Source organism: Lipotes vexillifer, unplaced genomic scaffold (assembly GCF_000442215.2).
Source record: "Lipotes vexillifer unplaced genomic scaffold, Lipotes_vexillifer_v1.1 scaffold418, whole genome shotgun sequence".
NCBI lineage: Eukaryota > Metazoa > Chordata > Mammalia > Artiodactyla > Lipotidae > Lipotes > Lipotes vexillifer.
The window spans coordinates 6,301,404-6,329,215 of NW_006798629.1; the positions used below are offsets into that span (position 1 = coordinate 6,301,404).

A 27,812-nucleotide genomic window follows, 5' to 3' on the forward strand; every position below is an offset into this window, starting at 1 on the left:
ACACTGCCGTGATTACTGCAGCTTTATAGTAATTCTTGAAATCACATAGTATAAGACCCCCAACCATGTTCTTTTCTATCAAAATTGCTTTGACTATTTTAATACCTTTGCCTTTCCACATAAATTTTAGGTTGTTATATCTACTATGAGTCCTGCTGGGATTTTTTTTTTTTTTTTTTTTTTTTTTCTTGCGTTATGCGGGCCTCTCACTGTTGTGGCCTCTCCCATTTGCGGAGCACAGGCTCCGGACGCGCAGGCTCAGTGGCCATGGTTCACGGGCCCAGCCGCTCCGCGGCATGTGGGATCTTCCCGAAACGGGGCACGAACCCGCGTCTCCTGCATCGGCAGGCGGACTCTCAAGCACTGCGCCACCAGGGAAGCCCCTGGGATTTTGATTAGGATTGTATTGAATCTGTATAGATCAAATTGACATCTTAACAATAATGAGTCTTCCAATCCATGAACATGGTATTTTTCTCTATTTAGGTTTTCTTTATTTCTTTTATGAATGTTTTATAGTTTTCAGCATATAAATCTTGCAGATTTTTGTCAGATTCATTTCTTTCTTTCATTCTTTCATATTGTAAATGTACAGTTTTTAAAATTTTGATTTCCAGTTGTTAATTGCTAGTATATAGAAATACAGTTGCTTTTTGTATGTTTACCTTGCATTCTGTAATTTTTCTAAACTCATTCTAGGATTTTTTTTAATAGATTCCTTGAGATTTTCTCTATATACAGTACCTCATCTATGAACAGAGACAGTTTCATTTCTTCTTTCCCAATCTATATGCGTTTTATGTTACCAACTAGAACTTCAAGTATGAGAATGAATAGAAGTGATGAAAATAGGCAAACTTGCCTTGTTCCTGATCTTAGAAGGAAAGCATTCAGTCTTTTGCCATTAAATAGGATATTAGCTTAATTTTTGTAAATTACCTTTATCAAGTTAAGGAAGTTCCTTTTTATTCCTAGTCTGCTGAGATTTTTTTTAAAATCATGAAAAGACGTTTTTTTAAATGTGATGATCATGATTTTTAAAAAAATATTACTTCTACAGTTTGGGGTTTTTTAAATTTTATTTATTCTTTGGCTGCATTAGGTCTTCGTTGATGTGCATGGACTTTGGTTGCAGCGAGTGGGGGCTCCTCTTCGTTGTGGTGCGTGGGCTTCTCATTGCAGTGGCTTCTCCTGTGGAGCATGGGCTCTAGGGCGCGTGGGCTCAGTAGTTGTGGCTCACGGGCTCTAGGGCACAGGCTCAGTAGTTACGGCGCACAGGCTTTGTTGCTCTGTGGCATGTGGGATTTTCCCGGACCAGCGCTCGAACCCCTGTCCCCTGCGTTGGCAGGCAGATTCTTAACCACTGTGCCACCAGGGAAGTCCAGGAACATTTACTATTTAAATTGCCCTCTGAATACTGCTTTAACTTCATATCACAGATTTTGATATATTTTCATTTTCATTCAGTTCAAAAGATTTTCTAATGTCCCTTGAGATTTCCTCTTTATATGGGTTATTTAGAATTAGTTTTCTTCTTTTATTCTACTTTACTATTAAGGTATATACTTTGATTTTCAAATACTTGGGGATTTTCCAAGTGTCTGTCTCTTATTGGTTTCTGGTTTAATTCTATTATGGCCAGAGTACATCCTTTGTGTAATTTCAGTTTATTTTAATGTATTAAGGTATGGTTTTTGGCCCAGAGCATGGTCTACCCTGATGAATGTTTCAAGTGCAGTTAAAAATAATGTTTATTCTTTTGTTCTTAGGTAGAGTGTTCTGTAAATATAAGTTAGGTTCAGATGATTACTAGTGTTTTTTAGGTCATCTATATCTTTGCTCATTTTTCTGTTTACTTGTTTTCTTTGGTACTGGGTGAGGCATGCTGAAGTTTCTTGTAATTGTGGATTATCTGTCTCTCCCTTCCTTTTTATCAGTTTTGCTTCCATGACTTTGAAGCTGTTATTAGGTACATATACACTAGTATTGTCATACTAATGAGGTTTTGTCTGCTTCTTATTTATTTTGGGGGTTTTGTTGGGGTTTTGTTGTTATTTATTTATTTATTTTTGATGAATTGACCCTTTAACATTATGTAATGTGCCTCTTCATCCCTGGTAACTTTCCTTGTTCTGATTTTTCATCTGATATTACTAATAGAGATACTTCAGCTGTCTTTTCATTACTTTTTGCATGATATATCTTTTAACAACTTATAAACTTTCAGCATAAATATATCATTGTATTTCAAATGGTTTCTTGTAGGTAGTATTGTTGTTATATCCAAAATGACAATCTGTGTTTTGTAATTATTGTGTTCAGATCATTACATTTAATGTGTTTATTGATATGGCTGGATTTAAGTCTGCTGTTCTGTTATTTTTGTCCCTTTTAACTTTGGCTCCTCTATTCCCTCTTTCCTTCCTTCTTTTGGATTATTTGAATATACTGTTTTTGCGAACTTAATGACATTTTGACCATATCTTTATTATTTTCTTAGTAGTTGCTCTAGGGATTATAATATAAATACGTATCTTTTCACAGTCTACATAGAGTTAAAGTTTTACCACTTAAAGTTTTAAAAAAACAAAAGCCCTTACTTTCCCCTCTTTGTGTTGGAGTTGCCATGTAATATATGGAATACACTGAATTCCTTCCCAGATAACATTAAAATTTTTTGCTTTCAGTAAATTGTGCATCCTTCATATTTGAAGATCTGTTTCCCTCTGGTAGCATTTCCTTTCAGCCTGAAAAAACTTCCTTTAGCATTTCTTGTAGACCAAGTCAGCTGGGAATTAATTTCCTTTAGCTCTCTTTTATCTGAGAAATGTTTTTATTCTGCCTTCATTACTAAAGGATGCTTTCATGTCATACAGAATTCTTCTTTGACAGGTTTTTATGTTTTTATTTTTCTTCAGTTTTCTGGCCTCCCTGGTTTCTGATGAGAAATCCACAGTCATTTGAGTATTTCTTTTATATGTAACTTGTCTTTAAAGCAGGCTGAGAAAAACAATTTTTGTCTTTCTCTTTGGGTTTTAACAGTTTGATTATGGTGTGTCTCAGTATGGTTTTCTTTGTGTTTATCATATTTGTAGTTCACTTAACTTATTCAATGTATAAATTTATGTCTTTTACCAAAAATTGGGAAATTTCCAACCATATTTCTTCAGATTTTTTTTTTTCCTGTGTCGCTTTTTTTCTCCTCTCCTTCTGGGACTCAGTGACACAAATGTTAACCTTTGATATTGTCTCAGATTGGTATTGTATTCAATACAGATATTTATACTGAAAATCTTCCTGGATACAAGGATATTTCTTTAAAGGTATTGACAAGTCTTGGTTATATAACTAAGGGGGAAAGTCTTCCTTTTGATTCAGCTGGTAAATGAAAATGTAAATTATATAAATCACTTAAAGAATAACATATAAAATCACTTAAAAGTAACATCCTGTCACACAGACTTGACTTTAAAACATTTTCATAGTTTAAAATTTTATTTCATAATTTATAATTTAAAATGGATCATTTTGGTTCCCACCCCCAAAAGAGGTTTCTGTGTGTGGTATATTTACAGAACCATGTTGATTCTTACCCACCACAAATAGCCATGTTTATATTTATCCACTGTGTTCAAGCATAGAACTTTTGAGATAAGGTCAGATCTTTCTAGTGTATCTAGTGATTTAACTGGTATATTTCAAGTTCGGGATGAAGTTTTTCCCCCCTCTGATTGTAGCTGTGTAATCTGATTCTTGATTTTTTTAGCTCTACTCTAAATTAATGTTTAAGGTTATAATACCTGTAATTTGCTAGTGCTGAATATTCCGATTATCTTTATTAGTTGAGAATATGTGTTTAATTGAACAGTTAAATATCATGGCCGTAGTAGTATATACGCATATATTTGGGATTAGATTTCTTTTTCTCAGGCGGCTTTTATTATATAAAATGTTATCTTGTGCTGAAGATTAATATTTATAGTTGAGTGAGGGCATGTTTGAGTAGCCTTGTTTAAAGTATTTGTTTATAAATGGAGACTGTTCTCTTCTGTGACTCCAAGGTACTATAAGCTTCATCAAGAAGTATGACTAGTTATTTGTTAAGTGTATCTTCCTTGTTTACTAGCCGTAAACTGAAACTGTTAATAATTGGTTTAAATGTAACTTTCAGTTACATGTATTGTCTAGTAGGCAGTGTGATATTTTTTGTTTAAATTATTAATCTTCTGATTGAGTCTCCTGTTTTTTTTTTTTTTTCTTGCGTTATGCGGGCCTCTCACTGTTGTGGCCTCTCCCATTTGCGGAGCACAGGCTCCGGACGCGCAGGCTCAGTGGCCATGGCTCACGGGCCCAGCCGCTCCGCGGCATGTGGGATCTTCCCGAAACGGGGCACGAACCCGCGTCTCCTGCATCGGCAGGCGGACTCTCAAGCACTGCGCCACCAGGGAAGCCCAGAGTCTCCTGTTTTATTTGATTCTTTTCTAAGAAATGAAAATCTCTCTTCTTCCTAGACTTTGTACTATAAGTGTCATTTAATAAGTGTAATTGTCACAAATAGAGGGCTGTAAAAAAGAACATTAAGGTTGTCATACTGTGGAAAATTTTTCTAAAGTGGGACCATACTTCTACAGTTATAGGACAGTGATGAGTCCTTTGTTACTGCTATGATTTTTTAAAATAGATTATTTTCTAAAATCCAACACATGTGCAGATATTTACAGATAAACACATGAACGTAAAGAATGACAGCTACCGCATTGTTGCTGTTAACTATTAAACTGTAAGGAGGTAAAGAGGTCCAAAGTGTAATAGTAAGAGGAACCTTGGCCTCTAAGCAGACAGACTAGACTCTAGCCTGTGTGTCCTTCCCTGGTTCAGCCTCTTTGAGCCCTACTTTTCTCACTTGTAAAACGAAGCGATTGAATTAGATGATCTCTGAGGCTATTTCTGTTCCCAGTATGTTACTTTGACAACTCTGTAAACTATTCTGTTTGCTTTGTGAATTATATCACTTAAGCCTAGGTCATTTCACAGCGGTTTTGGGGGGTAAGAGGAATGCTTCATCACATTTTAGCTTAGACTCCAGTTAATGATTCCTTTTTCTTTTGTTACATTTTTCTTTTCAGTGGATAGTAACAAAATTGATTTGAATTTCTACTCTAATAGGTGTCTTGCTTGTTCTGATATTTCCCTCATACCGTGTTGCCTAGAACACTCAAGTATCTGGGAAAAAAAATAATATCAAAGGCCATATAAAATCACAAAGTGAGGGCTTCCCTGGTGGCGCAGTGCTTGAGAGTCCGCCTGCCGATGCAGGGGATGCGGGTTCGTGCCCCGTTTCGGGGGGATCCCGCGTGCCGCGGAGCGGCTGGGCCCGTGAGCCGTGGCCGCTGGGCCTGCGCGTCCGGAGCCTGTGCTCCGCAAATGGGAGAGGCCGCAACAGTGAGAGGCCCGCATAACACAAGAAAAAAAAAAAATCACAAAGTGACAGAAACTTTGGCTACTGATTTAATGTTCATTCATTTTCCACCTTCTAATGGGCAGAGCTCTGATTTTGTTCAGGCATCTTATCCCCCACCTCATTCACTGGAAGGTGACCACTGAGAAACACTTGTGAGGTTCACAGACCAGAGGCACAGGCTCACTAAAAGACAGACTTACTCATAGGACTGCAGAACACTGCCCTTCCCCTTACACCTCACCAACACATTACAAAAGGCGTAGTTATCCAGTACATCATGTCTGGTCATGAAGAAAAAAATTATAAGACTTACAAAAAGGCAAAAACCACAATTTGAAGAGACATGGAAATTCTAAGAAACAACCAAAAAGAAATGCTAGAAATCAAAAACACTGTAACGGAAAAATGAAGAATGCCTTAGCTGAGGAAAGAATCTCTGAGCTAGAGGATGTCTCAGTAGAATCCTCAAAACCTTAGAAGCAAAGAGAATGAAGACTGGAGAAACAGAAGAGAACATCCAAAGACTGTGGGGCAACTACAGAAGGTGTAACATACTTATAATGGGAATGTCAAAAGGAGAAAACAGAGAAAGGAACAGAAGAAGTATTTGAAACGATAATGACTGATTATTTCCCCAACTTAATGTCAAGATACCAAACCACAAATCTAGGAAACTCAGAGAACGCCAAGCACGATAAATGTGAAAAACAAACAATAAACAAACTGTACCTAGGCATATCATTTTGCAAACTGCAGAAGATCAAAGGTAAATAAGTCCTGAAAGAAGCCAGAGTGGGGGAAAACACCTTATAGAGAAGCAAAGTTAAGAATTACATCCAACTTCTCAGACACCATGCAAGAAGAAGAGAATGGAGTGGAATATTTAAAGTGTTGGAAGAAAGAAAAAAGCACCAACCTAGAATTCTGCACCTTTATCCTTAGAAGATAAAGGAGAATAAAGACTTTATCAAACAGAAAACTTTGTTACCAGTAGACCTGCCTTGCAAGAAATGTTAAAAGAAATTCTTAATACAGAGGAGAATAAGTCAGGAACTTGGATCTACATAAAGAAAGGGAGAACATTCCTACATAAAGAAGGAATAAGTTGAAGTAAAATAAAAACATTTTTCTTATTCTTCATTGGTCTTACATATAAGTTCGTTCAAAACAATACTAAATATTCAATTATGTGTGCTTATATATATGTATATATGTCGTATATTATGCTTAATTGTAAGTGAAATGAATGACAGTGATGATAAGGGACAGGATGGAAGAATTAAGGTCATTTTGTTATTATAAGAACTGACAGTACCCATGAAGTGGTATTTGAAAGTAGATGGATTGGCTATAAACGTATACTGTAAACTCTAGGGCGACCATTAAAAAAATTTTTTTTTAAGTAGAACTGATAGGCTAAATAAGAATGGAGAGAAAATGGATTCATATTAAATTCATGCTCAAGTAAAGCCACAAACAGCAGGAAAAGAGTGGAAGATAAAAATAGGAATAAAGAGTGAGGGAATGGAGAGAAAATGGATTCATATTAAATCCATGCTCAAGTAAAGCCACAGAGGGCAGGAAAAGAGTGGAAGATAAAAATTGGAATAAAGAATGAGGGAAACAGGACTTCCCTGGTGGTGCAGGGGTTAAGAACTCGCCTGCCAATGCAGGGGACACAGGTTTGATCCCTGGTCTGGGAAGATCCCACATGCCACGAAGCAACTAAGCCCGTGCGCCACAACTATTGAGCCCGCGTGCTGCAACTACTGAAGCCTGCGTGCCTAGAGGCTGTGCTCTGCAACAAGAGAAGCCACCACAGAAGCCTGTGCACCGCAATGAAGAGTAGCCTCCGCTCTCTGCAACTAGAAAAAGCCCATGCATGGCAACGAACACCCAACACAGCCAAAAATAATAAATAAATAAAATAAATAATTTTTTTTTTAAAAAGAGGGAAACAAATAGAAAAGTGTAATGAATATAGTAGATATTAATCCAAGTATTGGGTTGGCCAAAAAAGTTTGTTTGGTTTTTTCCATAAGATGGCTCTAGTAGCACTTAGTTGTCTTTAATTTCATTCAAAACAATTTTGTTAGATTGTATGTGACAGCTGTCATATCAGTGTGCATTTAAAAAAAGACATCAAAATTGGTGAATTTTTGTGTAGCCATTTTAATATTGAAGATGGAAGAAAAAAGCAACATTTTCAGGATATTGTGCTTTATTATTTCAAGAAAGGTGAAAGCATAACTGAAATGCACAAAAAGATTTGCACAGTGTACGGAGAGGGTGCTGTGACTAATCGAATGTGTCAAAAGTGGTTTGCAAAGTTTCGTGCTGGAGATTTCTCACTGGACAATGCTCCACGGTCGGGTAGACCAGTTGAAGTTGATAGTGATCAAATCGAGACATTAATTGAGAACAATCAACGTTATACCATGCGGGACTCAAAATATCCAAATCAAGCGTTGAAAATAATTTGTGCCATCTTGGTTATGTGAATTGCTTTGATGTTTGGGTTCCACGTAAGTTAAGTGCAAAAAATCTTCTTGACCATATTTCTACATGTGATTCTCTATTTAAATTTAATGAAAACATTCCGTTTTTAAAACATTGTGACGGGTGATGAAAAGTGGATACTACACAATAATGTGGAACAGAAGAGATCATGGGGCAAGTGAAATGAACCACCACCAACCACACCAAAGGCTGGTCTTCATCCAAAGAAGGTGATGTGTATAGGGTGGGATTGGAAGGGAGCCCTCTATTATGAGCTCCTTCCGGAAAACCAAACGATTAATTCCAACAAGTACTGCTCCCAATTAGGCCAACTGAAAGCAGCACTTGATGAAAAGCATACAGAATTAGTCAACGGAAAACGCATATAATCTTCCATCAGGATACCGCAAGACCGCACGTTTCTTTGATGACCAGGCAAAAACTGTTACAGCTTGGCTGGGAAGTTCTGATTCATCCGCCGTATTCACCAGACATTGCACCTTCCGATTTCCATTTATTTTGGTCTTTACCAAATTCTCTTAATGAAAAAATTTCAATTCCCTGGAAGACTGTAAAAGGCACCTGGAACAGTTCTTTGGTCAAAAAGATCAAAAGTTTTGGGAAGATGGATTTACGAAGTTGCCTGAAAAATGGCAGAAGGTAGTGGAAGAGAAGGGTGAATCATTGTTCAATAAAGTTCATGGTGAAAATGAAAAATGTGTCTTTTATTTTTACTTAAAAACCGAAGGCACGGGACTCTCTTGGTGGCGCAGTGGTTGAGAGTCCACATGGCAATGCAGGGGACAGGGGTTCGGTCCCTGGTCCAGGAAGATTCCTACATGCCGTGGAGCAACTAAGCCCGTGTGCCACAACTACTGATCCTGTGCTCTAGAGGCCGTGAGTCACAACTACTGAGCCCACGTGCCACAACTACTGAGACCCACACGCCTAGAGCATGTGCTTTGCAACAAGAGAAGCCACCACAATGAGTGGCCCCCGCTCACCGCAAATAGAGAAAAAGCCCGCGCATAGCAATGAAGACCCAGCACAGCGAAAAATAACTAAAATTTAAAAACAAAAAACAAAAAACAAAAAAAACCGAAGGCACCTTTTGGCCAGCCCAATATATCAGTATTCAGTGCTCTAAATGAACCAGTTAAAAGAAATTGTCAGAGATCCAAAAACAAGACAACTATATGTTGTTTACAGGAAACCTGCTTTAAACAGAAAGACACATATAGATACAAGTAAATGGATGAAGAAAAACATACCATGCTAACACTAATCAAAAGAAAGCAGGAGTATATACTATTGGTGGGAATGTAAGTTGTTGCAGCCACTACAGAAAACAGTATGGAGGTTCCTCAAAAAGCTAAAATTAGAATTACCATATGATCCAGCAGCCCCACTCCTGGGCATATATCCAGATAAAACTATAATTTAAAAAGATACATGCACCCCTGTGTTCATAGCAGCGTTCACAGTAGCCAAGACACAGACACAACCTAATGTCCATTGGCAGAAGAATGGATAAAGATGTGGTTACATATATACAATGGAATGTTACTCGGCCATAAAAAAGAATGAAATAATGCCATTTACAGCAACATGACTAGAACTGGAGATTATCATACTAAGTGATGTGAGTGAGAAAGAGACAAATACTGTATGGTATCATTTATATGTGCAGTCTAAAATGTGACATAAATGAACATATCTGTGAAACAGAAACAGACGCACAGACATGGAGAACAGACTTGTGGTTGCCAAGGGGGAAGGGAGGGTGGAGGAAGGATGGAGTGGGAGTTTGGGATTAACAGATGCAAACTATTATGTGTAGAATGGATAAACAACAAGGTGCCACTTTATAGCATAGGGAACTATATTCAGTATTCTGAGATAAACCATAATGGAAAAGAAATAAAAAGGAATGTGTGTGTGTGTGTGTGTCTCTGTGTAAGTAACTGAGTCACTTTGCTACACAGCGGAAATCAACACAACATTGTAAATCAACTATACTTCAATTAAAAAAGAAGGAAGCAGGAGTAGCGATGTATATTTCAGACAGAGCATACCTCAGAGCAAGGAAAGTTATCAGGGGTAAACAGGGGCATTATATAATAATAGAAGGGTCAGTTCTTCAGGAAGACATAATGATCCGTTTATATACCTAACAACAGAGTATCAAACTATGTGAAGGAAAAACTGATAAAACTGCAGGGGAAAATAGATGAAACCACTGTTATAGTTGGAGACTCCAACACTCCTCTATCAAAAATGGACAGATCAAGTAGGTGAAAAATCTGTAAGGACATAATCAATAGCTCCATCAAACAGCTGGATATAGTTGACATCTGTAGACTACTTCATCCAGCAACTCCAGGATATACAGTCTTCTCAAGTTCACATGAAATATTTACCATGATAGAATACATTCTGGGTCAGAAAACACACTTTCTTCAACAAATTTAAAAGAAGAGAAATTATGCAATGTCTGCTCTAAGACCAAAATGGAATTAAACTAGAAATCAATAACAGGGAGTTAACTGGAAACCCCCCAAATACGTGCAGATTAAAACAACAAACTTCTAAATAATTATGGGCCACAGAGGAAATCTCGAGTGAAATTTAAAATATTTTGTACCAAGTGAAAATGAAAGCACAACTTATCAAATTTGTAGGATACAATGAAAGCATTGCTTTAGCTGGAAATTTATATCATTGAATGTATATATTAGAAAAGAAGATTAGTAATCTGAGTTTCACCTTAGGAAACTATATAGAGAAAGAAGAGCAAGTTAAATCCAACATAAGCAGAAGAAAAGAAACAGAGCAGAAATCAATTAAATTGATTTTTCTCTATTGATTTCCTGTTTTCAATGAAACCAGAAGCTGGTTCTTGGAGAAGATTGATAAAATTGATAAGCCTCTACGAGCTAAGAAAAAAGGAGAGGAGGCACAAATTACTAATATGAGAAATGAAAGAGGGGATATCACTATGGGTCCTATAGACATTAAAAGTATAATAAAGGGATAGTGTGAATAACTCTATGCCCACAAATTTGACAACCTACATGAAATAGACGAGTTCCTTAAAAAATGTTTTTGGGCCAAGACTCACAAAAGAAATAGACAATCCAAATAAGCATGTATCTATTAAGAAACTGAATCATAATTAATAACCTTCTGAAATAGCACCAGACCCAGATGGATTCACTGGTGAATTCTACCAAACACTTAAGGAAGAAATTATACCAAACACTTAAGGAAGAAATTATACCAATTCTCTACAATCTGTTTCAAAGGATAGAATCAGAGGGAATACTTCCTAACTCATTCTTTGAGACCAGCATTACCCTAATAGGAAAACCAGACAAAGACATTACAAGAAAAGAAAACTACAGACCAATATCTCTCATGAACACAGATGCAAAAATTTCTAACAAAGTATTAGCATATCGAATCCAACAATGTGTAAGAAGAATTCCATATACCACGGCCGGCTGGGATTTATGCCAGATATGCAGGGCTGCTTCAGCCTTTGAAAATCAGTTCATGTAATCTATCATATCAACAAGCTAAAAAAGAAACCACAAGATCATATCAATAGATGCAGGAAAAGCATTTGGCAAAATCCAACACCTTTCATGATAAATTCTCTCCATAAACTAGGAATAAAGGAGGAACTACCTCAACTTGATAAAGAATATCTACAAAAAACCTACAGCTATATATATATATATATATATATATATATTTTTTTTTTTTTTTTTGTCAAAATTGCAAGGACTGACTTTTGAATACAAAATAAGGCTTGCATTTCTGCAATTAAACCCACTTAGGCAAAATTATTTTTCACTGCTATATCTTTTTAATTTTTTTTGCAGTACACGGGCCTCTCCTGTTGCGGAGCACAGGCTCCGGACGCACAGGCTCAGCGGCCATGGCTCACGGGCGCAGCTGCTCCACGGCACGTGGGATCTTCATGGACTGGGGCACGAACCCGTGTCCCCCGCATTGGCAGGTGGACTCCTAACCACTGCGCCACCAGGGCAGCCCTAACATTATATTTTAATGGTGAGAAACTCAAAGCTTTCCCACTAAGACTGGGTATAAGACAAGAGTGTTCTTTTTTACAACTCCTTTTCAGCATCATTCTGGAAGTTCTAGCTAATGCAAAAATACAGGGAAAGGAAATAAATGGTATACAGATTGAGAAGGAAGATATAAAACTGTGTTCATAGATGTCATCATCATCTAGGTAGAAAATCTAAAAGAATTGACCAAAGAACCTCCTGGCAAGGATGTGGAGCAGTGGGAACTCTTAGTCATTGCTGGTTGGAATGCAGCGTGGTACAGCCACTTCAGAAAACAGTTTGGCAGTTTCATAAAAAACTAAGCATACTCTTAGCATATGATCCAGTCATCATATTTACCCAAATGAGTTGAAAACTTATGTCCACACAAATACCTGCATGTGGATGTTTATAGCTGCCTCATTCATAAGTTCTAAAACTTGGAAGTAACCAAGAAGTCCTTCAGTAGGTGAATGGATAAATAAACTGTGGTGCATCCAGATAATCGAATATTATACAGCACTAAAAAGAAATGAGCTATCAAGCCATGAAAAGACATGGAGCGGGACTTCCCTGGTGGTCCAGTGGTTAAGACTCTGTGCTCCCAGTGCAGGGGGCCCGGTTTCGATCCCTGGTCGGGGAACTAGATCCTGCGTGCTGCAACTAAAGATCCCGTATGCTGCAACTAAAAAACAGATCCCATGTGCCGCAACTAAAGATCCCACATGATGCAACTAAAGATCCCGCATGGTGTAGTGAAGATCTTGCGTACCACAACTAAGACCTGGCACAGCCAAGTGAATGAATGAATGAATGAATAAATAAATAAATAAATAAATTCTGATCTTAAAAAAAAAAAGACATGGAGAAAACTTAAATGCATACTACGTAGTGGAAGAAGCCAATCTGAAGAGACTACATACTGTATGATTCCAACTATATGACATTCTGGAAAAAAAACTTTGGAGACAGTATAAATGTGAGGGGTTGGGACTTCCCTGGTGGTCCAGTGGTTTAGACTCCACGCTTCCACTGCAGGGGGCGAGGGTTCGATCCCTGGTCAGGGACTAAGATCCCACGTGCCGCAGCTAAATGAATGCATGAATGAATGAATATGCAAATAAATAAATATGAGGGGTTGATGTGGGGTGGGAATGAACAGCCAGAGCACATAGGATGTTTAGGGCAGTGAAAATACTCTGATACCATAGTTATGTATACATGTCATTAAACATTTGTCCAAACCCATAGAATTTACACCACCAAGAGTGAACCCTAAGGTTCTGGACTTTGAGTGATTATGATGCGTTGATGTAGGTTCATTAGTGTAGCAAATGTATCGCTCTGTTGGGGAGTGTTGGTAATGCTGGGGCTGTGCATGTGTGGGGGTAGAAGGTATATGGGAAGTCTCTATACCCTCAGTTTTGCTGTGAACCTAAAGCTGCTCTTTTAAAATTTCATTAATTAACTAATTAAAATAGATACACAGGAAAAGATGGCTTCTCTCCTGTTGCTGGATGTTGCTTGGGGTGAACTAGCTTGAGATGAGCCTTTACACTGGTTATAACGTATAGTTGTAGTTGGAGGCACAGTGGAAAGCTAGAGTTTCTGAGAGACATCTAGATGATGTCATTGAGCTTCTGGATCAACCAGCTTTGTCCCTACCCTTTATGAGAGTAGATCTTCTTTATTTTAAAGCCATTTTTAATTGGTGTTTTTCTGTACTTGAAAAATAACATAGGATACAATTAAAGAACTAACTGTAAACATTGTCCTAAAAGATGGTGCTGCTTTTAACATCTCATTAATATCATATTGAACTAAGAGAATAAGATTTCTCCCTCTTCTCTACCTTCCTTTCCCCCTTCCCCAACTTCCCTACAGCATATTCATGACTGTGTCCTTTTACAAGGATGATTGAGAGGTCATGTAAAATCTTCTTGTCTGCTGTCGTCCAGAGTGTTTGTTACTGTCAAAAGCTAAACATGTCAAGTTCCTTTAGGTTTTGACTTGTACTACTCTTTAATTTTTATCCGTCTTACAAGTTTTGCCTATGAGTTTGATAAATTCAAACCAGCAGATATTTACTGAGCATCCATTTTATTGCTCTGAACTTTTTAAAGTTTGGATTGCATTTGTTGTACTGAAGATTAGGATTTGTAAAGCATCCATTGCCATGTGTAAGGTGTATTATTTGAGATGAAGTGTTTTTGTTTTGGCTTTTGAGTTTAACCAGCACAATTAGGTCATTATATTATTTTGAATATAGCTGACTTGTTGTATATTAATTAGTGAATTGTTGGGTATACATTTTCTTAAGTGTTTTTAGAAGGTTTTAGAGTGTAGACATTCATACCTGTGCACTGTCCCTGGTAATTAAATACAGTTGACCCTTGAACAATGTGGGGATAAGGGGCACCAACACCCTACCCAACCTATGCAGCTGAAAATCCATGTATAATTTTTGACTCACCTAAAACTTAATACTGATAGCCTACTGTTGACCAGAACCCTTACTGATAACATGAAGAGTCGATTAACACAGATAATATATGTTATTTTTATTATATACTGTATTATAGTAAACTAGAAAAAAAGAATGCTATTTAGAAAATCATAGGGGGACTTCGCTGGTGGCACAGTGGTTAAGAATCTGCCTGCCAGTGCAGGGGCCATGGGTTCGATCCCTGGTCCAGGATGATCCCACATGCTGTAGAGCAACTAAGCCCATGTGCCACAACTACTGAGCCTGTGCTCTGGAGCCCGCGAGCCACAACTACTGATCCTGCGTGCCACAACTACTGAAGTCCACGGGCCTAGAGCCCGTGCTCCGCAACAAAAGACGCCAGTGCAGTGAGAAGCCCGCGCATTGCAACGAAGAGTAGCCCCCACTCACTGCAACTAGAGAAAGCCCGTGCGCAGCAACGAAGACCCAACACAGCCAAAAATAAATAAATAAATTTATTTTTAAAAAAATCATAGGAAGAGAAAATACATTTACAGTACTTTACTGTATTTATCAGTACTGTAAGTTTACATCATCTGTTTATAAGATGAATCATCTCTTACTACCTACATCAGTATTGTCTTATAATGATACAAAACACTAGATGTTATATGTATTACTAATACTAGACATCAAAAAAGAAAAGATAATATGAAAAAATTCATACTTATTTACAGGTATAACAATTCATGCATTGATACTGAAGCAGCAACAGTATGATTGCTTTATGGTAGCCTGGTGTAATCAGTTGTTTCCCGGCAGCCTAGCTTGTACACTAATGAATGAATCATTATAAAAACCATTTATCTGTGTTGACAGGCTGATAACACATTTTTTCCAGTTACAGGGGGGGTGGGAGAGGGAGAGGGAGGGGATACTGTATGGTAATTTAATTCTTTGAAAGCAAAGTTATAAAACTAAAAAAACATCATTTATATTAAATATCACTCACCTTATGTGCCTGAGTAAGGATAGACTAGTATGTACATATCTTTTATGCATTCATGACATACCTAACTTTTTCTTAGTTTTTTCAGTATATGTAGACTACATGGTTCATCTGCTAGTTTTTCAAATTGTCACAGATTTCCAAAATTTTTCCCAATATATTTATTGAAAAAAATCGGCATGTACATGGATCCACGCAGTTCAAACCTATGTTGTTCAGGGCTCAACTGTATATACAATCCTGGATCTCTGGCTAGTACAACTTTTCTAAAGCAGTGGAAGGAGAGATAGCATGCTTATTACCCAATTATTCCTCAGCCGTTCCTTTTGCTTCCTGTGGAATACAGAAAGGGAATATAGAGGGGCATCGTTTATAGGCTAATGATAGTTCTGTTCTGTGCATAGAAGGAATAAGCTAGATTTCAGTATCCTTAAATGTGGGGAAGCTCAGCCTGTAGCCCAAATAGCTAAGCAATGTACTTGCTGCAGTTTGGCTTTTTTTTTCAAGATTCCCAGGAGAAGCCACAATTGGCCAAGCTTTGATAAATACTTTTAATTGGTCAGTTGTCAGTATAGCGTTTTGGTGAAGAGCCTGAGTTTGAAAGCAATTTCCTCATCTATTAAGAATAATGCAGGGGCTTCCCTGGTGGCGCAGTGGTTGAGAGTCCGCCTGCCGAGGCAGGGGACACGTCCTGGTCCGGAAAGATCCCACATGCCGCAGAGTGGCTGGGCCCGTGAGCCATGGCCACTGAGCCTGCGCGTCCGGAGCCTGTGCTCCGCAGCGGGAGAGGCCACAACAGTGAGAGGCCCGCGTACCGCAAAAAAAAAAAAAAAAGAATAATGCATGCTCAACGGTACAGTAATTTTGCAAAGTAAAACAGATGTGTCAAGTGCTTTATGCAGTGCCTACCGCAAAATAAAGATCTGTGGGTTGCACTTCTTTTCTGAGAAACTCCTCATTCCACAGGGTTACTGTAGGAACTGCTGTGTTAATAAAACCTGACTTCTTCAGCTATTCTCACTTGATTTGTACACAGGTGAGCAACTGACCAAAGTTGAGTCGATCAGAATACTGTTCTGAGGTTTAGAATTAAAAGACTTCTCTTTGGTCTGCTGAAGTTTTAAAAGTAAATCCTGGGATCTCTAATGCTTTGTTTCCTAATGTGAGGAAAAGTGTTGATGGTGAAGGCAAAGAAAAGCAGCTGATGCTGAAGAAACTGAGAAGTAAACAGTCCTGAATGTTTCACGTGCTCTTGTGGCCTTGCCACATGCCTTCCTGACCTAAATTGTAGTTGTTGGTGCTCAATTCCATGAGGTATTCTGGTGTCCTTTTGATAAGTCCATTTTACCTAAATTGGTTCAATTTAGATTTCTTTTGCTTGCACCCAGTAATGCCATCTAAGGTATGTGCTCAATAAATAGTAACTCTTAAGGACAGTGAGAGAAACAGAGACTGTTTACTAGTCAAAATACTTTTTAAAATTTTATTTATTTTATTTTTGGCTGTGTGGGGTCTTAGTTGTGGCATGTGGGATCCTTCATTGGGGACAGACTCTTTGTTGTGGCACAGGCTTCTCTCTAGTTGTGGCATGTGGGTTTTCCCTTTTGTAGTTGTGGTGCATGGGCTCTGTAGTTTGTGGCACGCCAGCTCTGTGGTTGAGGCGCGCGAGCTCAGTAGTTGTGGAACATGGGCTTAGTTGCCCCATGTGGGATCTTAGTTCCCCGACCAGGGATTGAACCCGTGTCCCCTGCATTGGAAGGTGGATTCTTTACCACTGGACCACCAGGGAAGTCCCCGAAATACTTTTTACTTACAGTTACATTCCTCTGCTAAATGCAGATGATTTTTCATGTTATAGTCTAGAACTTCAAGGTTCCACAGAAGTTCTCAAAGTATTCCTTGCAAAAGAATCATAAACATTTTAGAACTGGTTTTTAATTCATTTATGTATAGTTGTCTGTACCCAGAGATTTGGGTAGTTGTCTGTCAGAGGCTATTCTAGAATGTACTGTGTTCTGGGACCCCAAAATCAATATAGGAGTCTTCTACAAGCTATATAGTACATTAGAATATTATTGATTCATGGCGGGTTTTCTTCATTAACATTTAAATTTGTTTAAACCTCTGTAGTGCCTGTGTGGTATGTAACTTTAAGCCAGGTGCTATGTGGGTATAAAATTGACTCTTTGCTTCCTCCAGATACTTATTACCTAATTATGAAACCATGACATAAGCCCAAAGTTGAGCAATAACAAGAATGCCATCTGTATGGTACAAATGATAATGTTGTAATAGAAGCACAGGATAGAGAGACCCCAGTGTACTGACATGCTCCTGAAGACTTTGTGACGGAGATGAAATTTGAGCTGGACCATGAAGAGTAGAAGGGATTTGGGCAGGGGAAAGGCATTCTGGGTAAAGGGAAGAAAGGTGAAAGATGAAAATGTGTTATTATTCATTCTATTAGTAGAGATTAACTGGTTTCAGCTATAGGTTAGTACTTTTGAACATCAGGTTAACGAGGGAGAGTGGAGTTGATTGGTGATGATGTCAGCCACTGAAAGTGATTGAGCTTTTGATTTAATGAATGTGAAATTGCCTTCAAGTTTGATCTGCTAGCACGTAAACCAGTTGGATCTCTGTGATTTGAGGATGCTCTCAAAGTTTGGAGGATAGTAGTGAGTTTAAAAATAAAAACTAAAAGCACAATCTAAGGATTTTTCCAGATAGCTGTAAGTGTACAGTGTCACTTCCATGCCAAAGTAAGCTAGGGTTCTCTTATTTGAAGCATCTCAAGACATCCACATCTCAAGACATCTACAAAACTATACCCCAAAGCCAAGGTTCACCGTGGGGTTTCTCTGAGTGCAGGGTGTTGAGCACAACCAGCCATCATAACTTACTTTATGAAAGGGTCAAGACAAGAATGGATCTGATAAATCCTAGCTATGTTCAGCTGAGTTCTATGGACCAGAAGCTGAGCATTGAAAGATGATACCCAGATACTCAACAGGGAAGTTTCAGTCTGATAGCAGTAGAAATAAAAAAAAAGGAAAAATGATGGGGCAGAAAAGAGAGTGACCATTATGGGAAAGTAAATGGGGAAAATAGAGAAAAGAAAAAAAACTACTTAGAAAATTATGATAAGAAATTGATAAGAAAAAGTGAAGTCAGACCACAGAATGTTTTGAGGGAGAATGATTAGTTTTAAGCAGACAGCGGTTAAAGAGATAGTGGAGCCTTGTAAATAGAGTGTATATAATAAGTTAACATCACACACCTGGAGCTCAACTGCCAGTGCTTCAGTCCTGATTCTGCCAATTCCACATGATCTTGAGTGAATTTCTTAAACTTTTCTGTGACTTGATTTCCTTATATGTATTCACTTCCTTAACCTTGTGAGGTAAAGTGCTTAGAGCAGTCGTAGCATAAAGCAAGCTCTGTGATATTGGTTACAGCTGATATACACGAATGCTTCAGTACCTGGAGTAGGGCAGAATTGCGGAATTGAGTCATTGTTGTGAAGGTTGTAGTTGAATCCGTATACATAGATGAATTCTTACTCTCTAAGTATTTCTTCTTGTACAGATGTTCTGTCTCTCTTACAATTTATCATTTCTAGCTTTTCATTCTCTGTTTTCCTACCTTATAGGCTTCCTCTTATTCCAGCCTGATCCTAAAATCTGCTTTAAGTTAAAGCTTCCACAGAAAATGTTGAGAATGTATAAGTGCAGTTTGAGTTCGCAGGTTTGACACAAGGCACTTCCTGTTAGATCTAATAACCCTTTTCCTGGGCTGTGCTTGGGATATACCATAGATTCCCTTCTTTCTCACAGACTCATTCCCTAGGTTGTCTAACCTTGCTTGACTCTGTTTTGCTGTTTCTGGAGTTTGCCATAGTACAACATAAAAACTAAAGTATAATTCAGGATGTTTCTGAACACTTTTTAAAAACTTTATTTTGAAGAAATTATAGATACTCCAGAATTACAGAAATGGTACAGAGAGGATCTTGTGTTTCTATCAACCAGATTCCTCCTATGATGACATCTTATAGTGCATTATCAAAAACAGGAAGTTGATACTGGCATAGTACAACTAATTAGACCACATGCCTTTCTTGGGTTTCACCAGTTTTTGCATGCACTCATATGGGGGAGGAGGAGAGGAGTGATGGTAGCATCTCTGTGTATAATTCTTTGACATTTTGTCATATGTGTAGATTTGTATAACCACCAACATGTTCAAGATGCAGAGCTATTGCATCACCACAAACGAACTCCCTCATGTTCCAATCACTTGGGTGTAATGCACCAGTCTACCATTAGCCTGTGGCCCAACCCCAAAGTGGTTAGCAATCACTGGTCTCCTTTAATATGTGTCCTTTTCCCATCTTTCAGGATAATCACTTATAAGCACTAAAGCTATTTTTCAGTTTGCTTTTATTTGGGGAGGGTGAATAATTTTTTGTAGTCCTAATCATATGCACAAATATCTTTTCAGGGCACCACATAAGAACTGTAAGAAAAATATTTATTTCAGTGGATATAATCAAAAGCTGTGTGATCAAATGAGTTAAATTTTTTGTTTGAGTCTCTTGTGTGTATTTCATAATTCTAGTTGGGATTGTTTTAGAATACAACATGGAGGTATGGTTTCTTTAAAAACCGACAATATCTAAGAAACATTTTCTTTTTTTAATGGGCACCTGGACTTGTGAAATGCCTGGTATGGGAAATTACTGAAATGCTTTTCAGCTGATTGAAGTGTTATTTTTAACTTTTTAATTTTACTTTTTGAAACATGGTAATAACTCCGTATAGTACCAAAGGCCACAAATGGTGACGAATAACTCTCTCACACTTCAGACTCTAGTGTCACAGTTCTTTACCCAGAGGCAATCACTGTATCTTGAGTATACAAGATATCCTTGAGTATCCTTCCGAAGATGTTTAATGCATGTTCAATCCTAGGAGTGTGTAGAACCTTTAGCATATAATTGTTTTGAGGCTGCGTTTTTCATTTAACACTGTGCTTTAGAGATGTTCCATTGATAAGGAACGTGGGGGTCTGCTTGTTATTTTAAATTGAAAACATAGTGCGATACTGGGTTGGCCAAAACGTTCGTTTGTTTTTTTCCGTAAGATGGCTCTAGCAGCACTTAGTTGTCTTTAACTTCATTCAAAACAGTTTTGTTAGATTGTATGTGACAGCTGTCATATCAGTGTGCATTCAAAAAAAGGCTTAGCAAAATTGATGAATTTTTGTGTAGCCATTTCAATATTGAAGATGGAAGAAAGAAAGCAACATTTTACACATTATGCTTTATCATTTCAAGAAATGTAAAACCGCAACTGAAATGCACAAAAAGATTTGTGCAGGGTGTGGAGAAGGTGCTATGACGGATTGGATGTGTCAAAAGTGGTTTGCAAAGTTTCGTGCTGGAGATTTCTCGCTGGATGATGCTCCATGGTCAGGTAGACCAGTTGAAGTTGATAGTGATCAAATCGAAACATTAATTGAGAACAATCAACGTTATACCATGCGGGAGATAGCCAACATACTCAGAATATCCAAACCAGGCATTGCAATCATCATTTGCACCAGCTTGGTTGTGTGAATCGCTTTAATGCTTGGGTTCCACATAAGTTAAGTGAAAAAAACCTTCTTGACCATATTTCCCTATGCGATTCTCTACTGAAACATAATGAAAACATTCCATTTTTAAAACAAACTGTGATGGGCGATGAAAAGCAGGTACCGTACAACAATGTGGAATGGAAGAGATTGTGGGGCAAGTGAAATGAGCCACCACCAACCACACCAAAGGCCGGGATTCATCCAAAGAAGGTGATGTGTATATGGTGGGATTGGAAGGGAGTCCTCTATTATGAGCTCCTTCCGGAAAACCAAATGATTAATTCCAAAAAGTACTGCTGCCAATTAGACCAGCTGAAAGCAGCACTTGACAAAAAGCATCCAGAATTAGTCAACAGAAAACGTATAATCTTCCATCAGGATATCGAAAGACTGCACGTTTCTTTGATGACCAGGCAAAAACTGTTACAGCTTGGCTGGGAAGTTCTGACTCATCTGCCGTATTCACCAGACATTGCACCGCCCGATTTCCATTTATTTCGGTGTCTACCAAATTCTCTTAATGGAAAAAATTTCAGTTCTCTGGAAGACTGTAAAAGGCACCTGGAACAGTTCTTTGGTCAAAAAGATGAAAAGTTTTGGGGAGATGGAATTACAAAGTTGCCTGAAAAATGGCAGAAGGTAGTGGAAGAGAAGGGTGAATCATTGTTCAATAAAGTTCTTGGTGAAAATGAAAAACCGTCTTTTATTTTTACTTTAAAAAACACTTAAGGCACTTTTTGGCCCACCCAATATTATGATTTATAATAGGAAATATATATTTGGTCTTTGTTTCTAGCATAGAAAAACCTTTGGCATTTCCTATGAGAGCAACAGTGCCTTTTTTTATGTTAATGAGATGACTTTTGGAAAGCCCCTAAGGGTGGGAGCCCTTGCCTTTGGAGTCAGCCATGTGATTAGAGGGTTAGAACTTTTAGTCCCACCCCCGGATCTCTGATCTCTGCGGAGGGAAGGGCTGGAGATTGAGTTCAGTTGCCAGATGTCAGTGATTTAATCAAACATACCTGTGTACTAGGACCTCCTAAAAACCCAAAAGGAGGGAGTTCAGGGAGCTTCCAGGTTGGTGACCCAGAAATGCTTACACGTTCCACTGTGTCGGGTCCCACACTCTGTGAGGATGGAAACTCCTTTGTTTGGGATCCCGCCCTGTGTTTCTCTTCATCTGACTGTTGATTCATCTCTTCCAGTATCCTTTGTAATAAACTGGTAATCTAGTGAGTAAACTGCTTTCCTGGGTCCTGTGAGCCACTCTAGCAAATTAATCAAACCCAAGGAGGCGGTCCGGGGAACCTCAATTTGTAGCCAGTCAGTCAGAGGACCAGTAACAACCTGGACTTGCTCTTGACCTCTGAGGTGGGGTGGGGCCCCCATCTTGTAGGACTGAACCCTTAACTTGTGGCACCTGATGCTGTCTCCTGGTAGGTCGTGTCAGAATTGTGTTGAGTTGTAGGACGACCAGCTGGTGTTGGAGCTTCGCTTGGATGTGTGGGGAAAACCACCCCCCCCCCCACACACTTTGGAATTGGATTCAGAGCCCTTACATAGTATTTCACTATGTGGATGTGCAGCTCAAAGACCTCTCATCTGAAAAATGTTCATAACTGGTAGTGATAAGCTGATCAAAGTCTGACAGAAGGAAGCATTTTAAATGATCTTTAAGCATTTTACTGCAACAATGTGTATTTTCCAGCCATTAAAAAAAATACTGGGCCAAGGCTTTTTGGAGTCCACTGACAGTTCAGTGTTACCTTCCTTGCATAGACCATACCCACAGTGCGTTATCTTTAATTCCCATTTTGGGTTTCTTTAAGTGATGTGAGAATTTAGATACCTAAGAATCAAACTGAGGGCAAAACTCCATATCTTAACTGTTTGCCTTAGTGTTTCAGTTGTCTTGGCCACACCCAATTCAACAGTACTTTTTTTCATAGCTTGCCTTTATTGAGTCTTTATATAGTATTCAACCTACTGATCATAGAAACAATTTGCTTTTTTCATTCCTATTTCATAAGTTTAAATAATATTTTTTAAAATTACATAAATGATTGCAGGTGCAGTTGGCACAAGCAGTTGTGGTAACAAACACGTCTTACCCTGGTAAACATATACCCAGTGGTAGGAGCGAGCATGCAGTGTCTTGGTTGTGGTGGTCTATTAGTCAAAACACATGGTGTGGGCTTCCCTGGTGGCACAGTGGTTGAGAGTCCGCCTGCTGGTGCAGGGGACACAGGTTTGTGCCCCAGTCCGGGAGGATCCCACGTGCCGCGGAGCGGCTGGGCCCGTGAGCCATGGCTGCTGAGCCTGCGCGTCTGGAGCGTGTGTTCCGTAGCGGGAGAGGCCACAGCAGCGAGAGGCCTGCATACCACGAAAAAAAAAAAAAAAAAAAAACACATGGTGTGCCAAAGTCACCATTAGTTTTACTCAGGAAACAGAAAATATGATTAATCATGTGATTCAGTTAAATGAAGGTTGGTTAAGAGCTACTTGTGTTTCATAATTTTAAATAACCACTTCCTTATTGACAGGCATTGAAATTGTTTTTGGCATTTTGCTTCCTATATGATCAGTAAATATACTTAAGTTTTGTTTGCACACACATAGCAATACCTTTATCTTAAAAAAAAAAATTCCTTGAAGGGGAATTCAATGTGTATAAGGGAATAGTTATTTTTTCATTCTAATAAATTTTGTTAAAGGGAATCTTAAATGTTTTATTGCATGATTTTCAATATTTAATTGTAGTAAAGTAAAATATGATAGGTAAAATTTTTTCTTTTAAAATTAACCAATTTATTCCTTAGTTTTTCCTTTCTCCAAATCAAATTAAAGAAAAAAGAAAGTTCATGAGTCATAAAATAATACATAAATAGGATTTAAGGCATTGAGTCATAGAATTTCAGACATCTCTCACACATAAATGACTCACTTTCTGTGTGTGCTGTGTATGTGGTTTATACTGTGGAATAGATGTGTTCCTCAATTTGAGTGGGTCTGTTCATATTTAAACAGTAGGGAAGTTTGATGTGTTAGTGGTTAACAGTGAAAAGCCTTAAGCCAAGGACCTTTTTATTAAATTGACTAAGTTAGGACTCAGCTTTGAATAAAGCCTGATATTTTAGTGGTTCTGTGTTAGCTGTTTCAATGACAGTTTGTTCAGGAATTTCTATGCAAACCATTTGTTTGATGGGGTATGTATTAGAATAAAAAACATGGTCTTGTGGAAATTAGTTGGGGTTCGAGAGACAGGAACTCTTCGCTTATTAAAAACATTAATAACCACTATACCAACTATTTTAAGAACAAAAACTATCACAAATATATTAAAATTATATGAAGAAATGTATGTAGAGCCAGTTATAATTGTGTTACACATATCTTTCTACTTCCTTTATATACTACAGCTAAACCTTTTTGGATTGCCTGAATATTTTTAACCCCTCTTTTTTTTTTCTTTTTTTTTTTTTTTTTGTTGTTGTTGTTGTTGTATGCGGGCCTCTCACTGTTGTGGCCTCTCCCGTTGCGGAGCACAGGCTCCGGACGTGCAGGCTCAGCGGCCATGGCTCACGGGCCCAGCCGCTCCGCGGCACGTGGGATCTTTCCGGACCAGGGCACGAACCGGTGTCCCCTGCATCGGCAGGTGGACTCTCAACCACTGCACCACCAGGGAAGCCCTAACCCCTCTTTTGACTAGCAGTTTTTTTTCCTAATTTATTCTCATTGGCCTATCTTTTCTTTGCATAATTGGGGTTTTGATTGCCAAACTGGAAAATTATTATGACGTGAAATTTTTCATTTTTTTAAATCTTGAAAGTTATAATGTTATCTTAATACAAGAGACCCCAAAACACAATACCTATTTAAATAAGAATTTTATTTTTCTTAATAGTCTAGAAGTTAGTGGTCCAGCTCTTTGTTGGTGGGGCAACTGTGCTCTACAAGATGATTCATACGTTTTGCTTAACAGACTTGTGGGATATTGACCTGCCTCTGCGTGGTCAAAGCCGGTACAGTTGCACATGTGCCTTCTAGCCTGAGGGAAGTGGGAAAGTTTTAGTCTAGCTCTGGATTGGTGTCTTTCAGGTTGAAGATGACCTGAAAGTTGTGCCTTTACTTCCACTCACGTACCATTGGTCACTAAGTAACAAAACTTCAAGGCATGCTAGGACTCTGTTCTCTTGCTGGTGGGTAAATAACCAGGTAAAACTTTATTCCTGTGGACAAAGGGGAAAACGGATAATGGAAAACAACTAATAATCTGGCTCAAAAGCCAGTATCTAAAAAATTGGATGTAAATTTCAAACTAAATATTTCTAAATGAATAGCTTTCTCAGATACAGCCAAGTCAGCAACACTCTGTTGTAACTTTAGATGAATTGTAATGTGAATTGAATCCCTGAATGTGACATTACTCTAAGATCTTGCTTCTCAAACTGGAGGACATTGTTGTTTGAGGGGGGAAGTACACACAGCCATGCACTTAGATGTAGCTTCTTCTCCTGGAGGAAGATTTAGAAGACTATGCATAGGATAGGAATATATTTTAGAGCTAAAAACGAAATTGGCAGGACCTTTAAGAAAAAGCTTAGGATTATTTTAAGGGATAATTTCAGATCCCCAGAGATATTTTCTATTTTTGCCACTATAGTCCTGTGGAAACATTTTGATAAGCAAACTTTTTTGTTTGTTAGGGTTTGTTTTATTTAGTTAGATCAACAATTCTAAACTATGTAAAATTGTGGAAATATATTGGGGGGAGTGGGCAAGTAGTATGAAGTAAAGGAAATTTTCTTGTGTATACAAGCAGCATAGGCTTTTTTTTTTTTCTTTTTTTTTTTTTGCGGAGCACAGGCTCCGGACGCGCAGGCTCAGCGGCCATGGCTCACGGGCCCAGCCGCTCCCCGGCATGTGGGATCCTCCCAGACCGTGGCACGAACCCATGTCCCCTGCATCGGCAGGCGGACGGACTCTCAACCACTGCGCCACCAGGGAAGCCCCAGCATAGGCATTTTTATTCAAAGAAAGTCTTAATTTATTTCTTTGTCATCTTAGATTTTTCTTTTATTCTTTGCTGCATTTTATACCATTCTTTTAAGGCCAAAATATATTTTTTAGGCTTTTCTTCTCCTTGCAAAGAAATACTCTGATAATGGGACTTGCAGACTACACTAGAGTTGTGGAAGTAGTAAGCTGTAGTTAATAATGGCTTTTCTTCATTTGAAGTATATTAAAATTAACTTTATATTAAAACTTATGTTCCATCTTTCCTTCTTATCACAGGACAATGAAAAGAGAACTCCACTGCATGCTGCTGCCTATCTTGGAGATGCAGAAATCATTGAATTGCTTATTTTATCTGGTATGGTAAGCTCTGTGTAAGAGCACATCATGCACATTTTGGTTATATTTAATATTTATTAAACCTCATTGACTATTTCTTCATATTTGTTAAACAACCTGAAACTTATTTGTTCATTCTAGAAGTAATGATCTCATATCATGTCCCAGGTACTGTTTTGGTGCTTAGAGTACATTGGAAAACAAGTCACTGCCTTGCGGAGCATATACTCTAAAGAAAAACAGGCTACAAATACAAGTAAATTTTACAGTATGTTAGAAGGAGATAAGTGCTATGGAAAAATGAAAAAGTAGATCAGAATACAGTCAGCCCTCTGTTTTCATGGGTTCTGAATCCATGGATTTAAACAGCCACAGATCAAAAATATTTGGAAAAAATTCCAGAATGTTCCAGAGGCAGAATTTGAATTTACCATGCACTGGCAACTATTTACATAGCATTTACATTGTATTAGGTATTATAAGTAATCTAGAGATAATTTAAAGTATACAGAAGAATATGCATAGGTTATATGCAAATACTATGCCATTTTATATAAGAGCTTTGAGCATCTGTAGATTCTGATATCCACAGTGGGTCCTGGAACCAATCCCTTGCAAATGCTGAGGGACAGCTGTAATGGAGTGGGATGAGCATTATATAAGTTGGGTATTACATGGAGTAGTCATACAAGGCCTCATTGACCTCAGAGTTGCTGGGAGATGATAATAGTTCTCCAACGAGGAGGTGATAGAGCTAGTACAGCATTGGAGGGGATTAGAAAAGATGTGATTGTAGATATATTTTGAAAATGATGCCAGCAAGATTTATGTCTTTAAATAGCTTGTGTCTAATTCTTTTTGAGGGCCTATAAAATATATTTTAGGAAATTGTACTTTATTTTTCAATTTCTTCTAACCTGTTCAAGACCTTACAATATGAAATAATGGTAAAACTGTGTCCTATAGAATAGCACCTATGGTGGTCAGACTTTTTGCAGTCCTAAAACAGGCAATCAAAGAGAGCTTAGAAATATTTTTGTTGTATCCAGATGATCGTAAGTGATATTTATTGAGAAAGGATGCCTATGTTTGAATTGTGCTTGTGTTGCCAGATTGCACAGATATATGCATAATGCAATTGGAGAGATAGTATCATTCCTTTGATATTTGGGAGAAGGAGCACTGAGAGAAATTTTGAGTGAAAATCCTCTTAAATAGTAGCCTGAATAGAATTTTGCCATTATAAATAAATAAAGTTTTTTAAATGTGGTTTTTATAACAAATTGCATGATCTTATAGAATTACAGTCACTTATGGACCAAGCTA

At 38.1% G+C, this 27,812-nt stretch overlaps 1 protein-coding gene across 3 annotated transcripts in view; it reads left to right on the forward strand.

The window, feature by feature from the left end:
• The window catches only part of ANKRD28 (ankyrin repeat domain 28), a 124,743-nt gene that overhangs the window by 17,897 nt on the left and 79,034 nt on the right, over nucleotides 1-27,812 (forward strand). For all 3 annotated transcript variants that reach the window (XM_007470628.1, XM_007470626.1, XM_007470627.1), the window contains exon 3: nucleotides 26,427-26,505. Coding sequence is in view for 2 of the 3 variants with exons in the window: in XM_007470626.1 (XP_007470688.1) it covers nucleotides 26,427-26,505 (79 nt within the window). In the remaining variant the exon portion in view is untranslated. The remainder of the gene's footprint in view (nucleotides 1-26,426; nucleotides 26,506-27,812) is intronic.